The sequence below is a fragment of the Coregonus clupeaformis genome, chromosome 20 (assembly GCF_020615455.1).
Source record: "Coregonus clupeaformis isolate EN_2021a chromosome 20, ASM2061545v1, whole genome shotgun sequence".
Lineage (NCBI taxonomy): Eukaryota > Metazoa > Chordata > Actinopteri > Salmoniformes > Salmonidae > Coregonus > Coregonus clupeaformis.
Genome location: NC_059211.1, coordinates 31270967 through 31279774, shown reverse-complemented (window position 1 = coordinate 31279774; position 8808 = coordinate 31270967). Strand labels below are relative to the sequence as shown.

General features: G+C 44.3%; 1 protein-coding gene across 1 annotated transcript; it reads left to right on the top strand.

Moving 5' to 3' along the window:
- Positions 1-1259: 1259 nt before the first annotated feature.
- On the top strand, positions 1260-4870 carry igfbp1a (insulin-like growth factor binding protein 1a). The gene is made up of 4 exons (XM_041840183.2): positions 1260-1817; positions 2100-2272; positions 2875-3003; positions 3707-4870. Exons 1-4 carry the CDS (start codon positions 1439-1441, stop codon positions 3830-3832), a joined length of 807 nt encoding a protein of 268 aa, XP_041696117.1. The 5' UTR covers positions 1260-1438; the 3' UTR covers positions 3833-4870.
- The last annotated feature ends 3938 nt before the right edge of the window (positions 4871-8808 follow it).

Here is an 8808-nt window from a genome sequence, read left to right as displayed (position 1 = left end):
ATCTCTGGCCCCTGGCGGTCACCCCTGAGAACATTCCCTAGCGTGACCATTCCCTAGTGGTAATATTGGCCTCTCCACTTCAAGCCTCCTAATCCACCCATGCCAGGTCTGGTGCCCTGTGACATAGGGTGTGAGTGTGACATGGGAATCTATTTGTGACCTCGCTCTCACTGCACTGGCCCAGTACCCCTGTGACATGCCAAGAGCAGACTCTCCTCTCTCTCTCTCTCTCTCTCTCTCTCTCTCTCTCTCTCTCTCTCTCTCTCTCTCTCTCTGTCTCTCTCTCACACACAAACACACACATACACACACACACGTGGATAAACGACAAAAGGCTGGGCGCACTGGCGCGCGGGACCCGGGACGTGTCTCTGGCCATGTCAGTGCGGCCTCGTTCTGCACTGTCTATTATTAACACCGGAAAGGAAACGGGTAACCACAATGGGACTGCTCCGGTCCACTCCGGCGCCGTGGAGACCAAAATGGGGCTTCCGTCAGTACCCGGGAGTGGAGGTCGCATTACATGATCGGCGACCCGTTGCCGTGCATCCCACTGGTTGAGTCGACGAAATGCCGTTGAACAATGTGGAATAGAGGTTGAATTTAAGTCTGTGCCAGTGGGGTGACTCAGAAAGTGTTGTACACCTCATGTTCAATTAGTGCTGGACATTTACAGTAAGTAGCCTACTAGGTGCAGCCCGGGCAGGCTAACCTGCTAACCGGTGTAATCAGCAGTCATCATTCGTTTTTGCTGGAAGTTGTGTAAGAAGTTTGAAAGGACATTTTAAAAAAAATACTAATGAATAGCAGGCATTGTACCACACTGTAGCGGTGAAATAGGTCCTCACTTGTTTGCTGAACTAAACTGCTTCCGTTCAGCATTAGCCTACTAAATACAACGATATTTCATTTATTTTCTCTTCCACAAAATCTATGCAGTTTAAATCCAACTATAATGCTGAAACTACAAATAGACAGTGATCAATTTATGATAGCCTATATAGACTGACAGGGATGACAGAATGTTGAAACTCAGTTATTCTGGCAATAGTGCGAGAATACAGGATTCCTTTTCCTCACTTGCAACACCAAACGGTGACGTGCGAGCACGGTCTGTTCCAAAATAAATACCGGTATTGTGTTTTGCGTGTTGTATTCAAATGAGGTCTCTGACTGGACATATGCGGGCCAATCAGAAGCCGTCGGATCATTACACCTTCTTTTTAGAAATCATTCATAATGCCGATGCGTCAAACGTTTTACAATGACCCGGGTATAAATACCGCTGCGCGCAAGGAGTAGTTAGTCATTTTTCCAAAATCAAAGGAAAGAAACTAAGGAACAGGAACGAACTGTGTTTTATTCTAACCCTCCTTACTTTTGATAAGCTACTATTCTTCCTTATTCTATATTTAGTCTACCAGACTCTCCTTCTACCATGGGTGGATTATTTCAAAGAAATGTATTAGTGGCAGCAGCGGTATGCTGCTCTGTGCTGGTCCCGTCGGTGCTGGGGTCCCCGGTGTTAGCGCAAGAGCCGATCCGATGCGCTCCGTGCTCGCCGGAGAAAATGAGCGAGTGTCCGGCGGTGGCGCCCGGCTGTGCGGAGGTTCTGCAGGAGCCGGGTTGCGGATGTTGCCTCGCTTGCGCCCTGAAGACGGGGGATCTGTGCGGAATCTACACGGCGCCATGCGGGTCCAGACTGAGGTGCACCCCGAGACCCGGCGACCTCCGGCCGCTTCACTCCCTCACTCGCGGCCAGGCGGTATGCACAGAGATCCCCGAGCCCGAAAGGAGCCCTGTGCCCCAAAACCCCGGTATGTATCCCCTAATTGCAGAAGGTTTTGGCTATAGCTAGATTATAAATAGCATATATGCAATATATATGTAATATCAATAGTCTATGGTTGACATAAGCAAATAATAACCTTTATTTTAAAAAGCCTATTAGCCTAATAATATTTATAATTATAGCCTAATAGTAATTAGTCTGCACATTATTCATCATTTGCAAATGTATTTCTGCATAACTGCAATCAAGATTGTGATTTCTACTGTCTTTTCCCCTTCTTGGCACTCTCATTCCCTCTTTTCTCCAGACCAAGGAGAGGTGGACAATGCCGAGACAGAAAACGCTGCCATGGTGTCGGACCCCGGCTCCAGCCTCTACCTCCCCGGCCACAGCAAACCCTTCGATCCCCGGGCCGCCGCGGACGCACAGGAGAGCATGAAAGCCAAAGTCAACGCAATTCGAAAGAAACTGGTGGAGCAGGTGAGCGCTCACGGAAAATGTACTAACCGTTTTGCAACTATAATTTAACGTTCCTAAAACTTTTGGAGAGTCAAAGAACGGTTGGGGTTGTGGTTAGTTAACATCATACCGCAAGGGGGCGCTCGAGTCCTTTTGAAGTGTGTGTGTGTGTGTTTGTGCGTGCGTGCGTGTGTGTGCATGTGGGTGGGTGTGTGTGTGCATTAGCCTACCTTATGACCTATCCTGGAACAATTTTACAAAATACCAGTGTTTTGCCACAACAGGCCTTGACTGTGAGGGTTGATTGGATAGAACAGCAGCCTTTGATGAGTAGCGAGAAGGCAGTACTCTATCTAGCAGCACTACTTTGACAGCATGCCCATAGACAATTCAATACAGGTAGGGTCAGGTCTCCCAGGTAGCCCCTTCAGAGACGGATTTAGAAGCAAATGAACATGAATAAAACACTTAAAATAGGCCTACACAGTACATAGAAATACACTTAAAACGTTTTTCTCTCTCTCTCTCTCTCTCTCTCTCTCTCTCTCTCTCTCTCTCTCTCTCTCTCTCTCTCTCTCTCTCTCTCTCTCTCTCTCTCTCTCTCTCTTTCCCTCTCCTCCTAGGGTCCCTGTCATGTGGAGTTACAGAGAGCTCTGGAGAAGATCGCTAAGTCACAACAGAAGCTAGGAGACAAACTGACCAGGTTCTATCTGCCAAACTGTGACAAACACGGACTCTACAAAGCCAAACAGGTAGACACACTGTGTGTGTGTGTGTGTGCGCGTCTGTCTGTCTGTCTGTCTGTCTGTCTGTCTGTCTGTCTGTCTGTCTGTCTGTCTGTCTGTCTGTCTGTCTGTCTGTATGTATGTCTGTCTGTCTGTCTGTCTGTATGTATGTATGTATGTATGTATGTCTCTGTGTGTGTGTGTGTGTGTGTGTGTGTGTGTGTGTGTGTGTGTGTGTGTGTGTGTGTGTGTGTGTGTGTGTGTGTGTGTGTGCATGTGCACTTGGGATTGGTGCCCAATTCATGACTCCTGTCAGTGTGAAGGAATCTCACCTGGTGTGTGTGTGTGTGTGTGTGTGTGTGTGTGTGTGTGTGTGTGTGTGTGTGTGTGTGTGTGTGTGTGCAACCAAGATTGTGCCAACCACAGCTCCAGAAATAATAATGTGTGTTCAGGCAGAGATTTGTACAGCACTGCTTACACCTTGGAGCACATTCAGCTAGTTTCACTCTAGTGTCATCCCCTTGGCGTGGCATGACTATACACGCGTGTGCCTCTCCGTGTGTGCCTGTACACACATTTGTCTTGGAATGGGTGTGTGTTTGCCCCATGAGGTGCGGCTGCACACAGATGAGGGTCATAGCATATCTGAACAGGTGTGTTAGGTGGAGGTGTGTTACGGTGTGTAAAAAAACAAACAGGTATTCAAATCTCTCTCTCTCCTGTCTCACAGTGTGAGTCATCTCTTGATGGACAGAAAGGCAGGTGTTGGTGTGTGTCCTCCTGGAATGGAAAGAAGATTCTGGGATCCACAGATCTGCAGGGAGATGCTGAGTGCTCTTATGAGATCAACCACTGATGCAGAACACGCACGCATGCGCGTGCACACACACACACACACTAAACCACTGTTTTTTAAAATTCCTGTTATTTATTAATTGTCCATGGTGGTGTTTGATATTCAGGTACACACTGTCACTGTTAATATTTTCATGCATTTACTTTAACTCTACAGCCTTATTTATTTCACATTATATATCTCTTAATTTTGTTATTTTTATGTTAAGAATATGTATATAATTTTTCCTTATTGTTATTATTATTATTATTGTTATTATTATTATTATTATTATTATTATTATTATTATTTGTGTATTATTATCAGTGTATAACGTTTATATATGTATCTATGCCCTGAGTTACTCCATATTGCCGAGTTGATCTCGCTCTGGTCTTTAGGAGTTTGTCTGCTGGTTTACTTTTTAAAACGAACCAAACAAGAACAAAAGCACTGTGTGACCAAAATGTATTTTAGAAGGATTTCAAAATGTTATTATGTTACTATTCATTGTTTTTCATGTTCATTGTCATGGTTTATTTGTTGTGGGTTTTTTTCTGATGTGATTCAACATGATGACACTCAACTACATCAGTGAATGCAGAAAACAACTCATTTGGGCATACTTACCTTCTAAGAAACTCAATATCCCATGGTCCTGTGGGGTTTGCAGAATTGCATGATGGGAAATGCTCCTGTATTGCCCCTGTTCTGACGGGTATCTACCTTGACCTACCTCCTGGTGTTTGTTTGTCTCTGCTGACAGGTTTGACCGTGTTTGATTTGTGATGTGTGTGCTCTGTCTACATGCTGCTGTTGGAGAGAAAGAGAGAGAGAGAAAGAGAAAGAGAAAGAGAGAGAGCGAGAAAGTGAGAGAGAGAGCGAGAGAGAAGGAAAGAGAAAGAGAGAAAGAAGGAAAGAGAGAAAGAGAGAGAGAGAGAGAGGTCAATTCTATTCCAAAGTGACTGACTGCTCACTCATGTGTGTGGACACTTTTGTAATTGAGTTGTATTGTAAAGAAAAAAGGTGATATATTTAATAAAAACGTTTAACTTCAAATATGTTATCTTGTCCACCCATCTTGTTGCCAAAGAAGACCACATTGGAAATAAGCCTTTGGGCTTTATTGCGTTTTTTTTCATCAATACGTTTTTATGTATGTAATCCGTCTGGAGCAGCCTACTATTTTTAATTATCAAATAATTATTGATGATCAGATCAATCTTGATGCCCTGTGGTGGTGTGTGTGACTGTGTGGTCATGTGGTGAATGCCTCAGCCATATAGGAGTGTGTGCATAAACAGCCCTAGCATAAAGCTACAAACTTCGGCTGTGTCTGAAATTGCACCCTATTCCCTATATAGAGCAGTGCTTTTGACCAAAGCCCTATGGGGTAGGGTGCCATTTCTGACACAGCCATTATCTGTAACACAGAGGAATGCGTTGCTAATAAAACTGTTTCCTCAATATATTGTGAAACTCCAAACAACCAACCCACCCACCCATATAAACACACATACACCTTGCAAAACTTAATGTTGTTCTGTCTTGTTGCTCTGTAGCAGTGCCTGAGGCTCTAGGTTGTGTGTTTACAGTGTTTTGTGTTCTCTTGCTCTCTCCTCCTCTCGCTCTCTTTCTTTCTCTCTTTCTCTTTCTCTTTCTCTCTCTCTCTCTCTGTGTGTGTGTGTGACTGTGGTGTGTGTGTGTGTGTGTGTGTGTATTTCCCTCAACCACCCCATACATGCCCACTGCCAGCCTGCCTGGCACCACAACATTTATTTTAGTTTTTTACAAATTGACCTGTACCTTTATTGTTTTTACCACATTCCAAGGCTGAAGAAGAGAGAGAGAGAGAGAGAGAGAGAGAGAGAGAGAGAGAGAGAGAGAGAGAGAGAGAGAGAGAGAGAGAGAGAGAGAGAGAGAGCGAGAGAGAGAGAGAGAGAGAGAGAGAGGGAAATAGAGAGAGAGGGAGGGAGAGAGGGAACTGGGAGAGAAAGGGATTTGTGATGAGAAACACAATACCTCTGAACCTTTTCATCAACTATCAAAATAGATTCCCCTTGTCATCTTTTTGGTTGCCAACTGCCTCCCTGTCTGCTAGAACATTTGATGTAAACAGTTTATTGAATGCAGGCCTACTTACTATAACTCTGAAGTAAGACAGTATTGAGTACTGAATGTACTTCTCAGCTCTCTGAGGTAACACAGCCTAACTCGTAAAAACGCCCTCAAGTCGTTCAACAGTAAATGAAAATAGTGTTTATTTTTTATTTTAAAAAGACATTAAATACAAATGATATTTTAACAAAATAATTTTCCTTTCTCAAAGAAAATAATAGCTGTGTGATTTTCTAGTTTAGTAACATGAAAAGCTTTTTTTCTTTAAAGAATCAAAACTCTTTAAACAATAGAACTTGAAACAAAAAGGAAAAATAAAGTACAATTACCCGTGAACAATAGAGAGATTCTTACGTGACCACCAGAAAAGTGACATAATGTTACAGAGACAGAGGTGCCCCTGGATTTGCACAGTGGACCGAGACTGAGACGGGATGGCATCGCGTGCACATTGCTGTGCACTTTGGTGTGCACGTTGGTGTGCACGGTGAGAAGTACTGGAGTAGTGACCGACGGACTGACTGAGAGTTTCACTGGACTACAGACCCATAGGATTACACAACAGGATTGGGCTCAACTCCATTCAGTCAATTCAGAAAAGTCAGTTGAAATTCAAATTCAACATTTCCTCATTAAGAATTTCAGATTATTGTATTGACTGAATATAAATAAAACTGACCCCAACTGTGTTACAAACCAATTAAACCACAGACCAGTGACCTGAGTGCCTGAGTGCCTGACTGACAGTTACCGTGGGCAACAGACCAGAGATGTATAAAGTTTACAAAAATAATTATACTGCTGAGAAACAGAAGAAAGTGTTAATAAAAAAAATGCAACATTCATTAGTGATTATATTCCCCAAAATACGCTGAATCAACTTCGAGTTTGTTGTACAATCAGTGAGTCACTGAATTGTTCGTAAGAAAAAACGTAGTTTGGATCAGCTTATAATTATTTCTTGGATAAATAACTTCTTTATTTATTTACTTTTAAGTACCATACATATGTCAGACACATAGCCACGAAAAAAATTTGAATATAGAAAAAGACTAACAAAGAACTGGGAAGGGGGCGGGGTAATAGCTTAAACATAATTTAATGCTCCTCCCCCGAAATCAAGTCTTCAAATAGAATGGGATATAGCACCAGCGGGTTGGTTGGTTTTAAGATGTTGTTGTTGTTTGTTTTTAAAGTGTGTGTGCATCTGATTCCATGCTACCGAGCTACTGGGGTAGTATTCCTTGTCGTGTACACTCCACTGTTCAAGTCTGCATCTGAAATGGCATCCTATTCCCTATATAGTGCATCACTTTTGACCAGGGCCCATAGGGCACTATATAGGGAATATAGTGCCATTTCAGACACAGGATATGTGAAAGCGTCATACAGGAAGCAGGGAGCACTTCTAAGAGGACCACGACCCCTCCCTCAGACCCCCTGTCTGCTTCTTGAATGCATATTTGGTGCTGCGTCCACCTCGTGGAGTTATATTGGCATAAGATCATACAAGCATCTCCAAGAACAATATCAACAAAAAGAAAACACACTTTGCATAGAATGGAAATTCTGAGGAGGGGCTTTGTTCTCTAGGCTGAGTAAAGTCACAGTCAGAAGTGCTTGTGTAACATTGTTTTTTCTTTTGTTGTTGTTGTTGTGTTGTTCTACAGTGCTATAAACCTTGTCAAATGTTGCCACCAATGAAACGGTATGACTACTACGCTACAATGGGTACCAATTGTCTTTAACTGCGAGGAACGCTGTAGGGAAGTTGGTTGGGTGCAGCTAAAGTGCTTTAAGTGGTTGTGCTTGGCCTCGAAGCTGGCACCTATAGCAAAGAGAGCAGCCCGGTCTCACCGAGCATGCCCAGTCTAAAGGACCCTACACCAGGCCATATGCACCATAGACAGGAAGAGTACTGCAGATAGAGGGACCATGTTGTCGTGACAACACCATTGGCCCTATTTCCTGACTGGAGAAGTGGTGGTTTGGCTAACTATGCTAACCCAACCTGCCAGCTAGCTAACCAGACCAAGGCTGCAGGGTGGTAACGTTATGTGAGCACCTGTTTATTTTTGTATTTGAATTCCCATTAGCTATTGCAGAAGCAGCAGCTACTCTTCCTGGAGTCCTATAAGGATTGCAGAGGACTAAGGAAGGAATATGAAAAAGGGAGGGGTAGGGGTAAGGGATGGGGGAAGAGGGGGAGAGGGTCAGTGTGGATTTAAGGCACCATTATTGGGCACCGTCTCCATTCCATTCCTTCCCCCTAAACCTGTAAATGTGACGCAGCACATTGGGCGGGACAAGCTGGTTGCTATGGAGACAGTGGGGAAGGCCAGTGGTGTCCAACATGGCAGGGAAGAGGTCAGAGGCCGGCCTACCCATAAGACTTCACTGATGGACCCTGAGAAAGGGGAGGAGTCTCTGCACGACAGGATGGAAGAGGGCAGGGTTTGGGTTTAGGTGTCAAGAGGTTTTCTTACACCTCTAAACTGAGCTTATTGAAAGACGGCATTTACACACACATACACACACACAAACACTCATACACGCTTGCACGCACACACACACGCATGCATACACACACAAACATACATAAACATGTTGCGTTGGGTCACAGTCACAGACAAGTCCTCTTTAAAGTGAGTGGGAAAGTCCCTCCTTCCTCTCTCTCTAAAATAATAGTGCAGATGATTAGTTTCTCTCTCGTTTTCATACGAGGGGTAGCTAGAGGTTCCCATAGCACAGAGCAGATAGCTGCAGATGATGGACAGAAGGCATGGCCTATTAGGCTGTGCTGCCCCAGTCTGCCCCTCCCTCCCCCCTCTCTACTACTCCCTCCTCCTCCCTCCCTCTCCCTCCCCCTCCCTCCCCCA

Coding starts and splice junctions, on each gene's coding strand:
- igfbp1a (XM_041840183.2), top strand. CDS start 1,439: ATGGGTGGATTATTTCAAAGAAATGTATTAGTGGCAGCAGCGGTATGC. Junction 2,273..2,874: donor GAAAGAAACTGGTGGAGCAG/GTGAGCGCTCAC, acceptor CTCTCCTCCTAG/GGTCCCTGTCATGTGGAGTT. Junction 3,004..3,706: donor GACTCTACAAAGCCAAACAG/GTAGACACACTG, acceptor CCTGTCTCACAG/TGTGAGTCATCTCTTGATGG.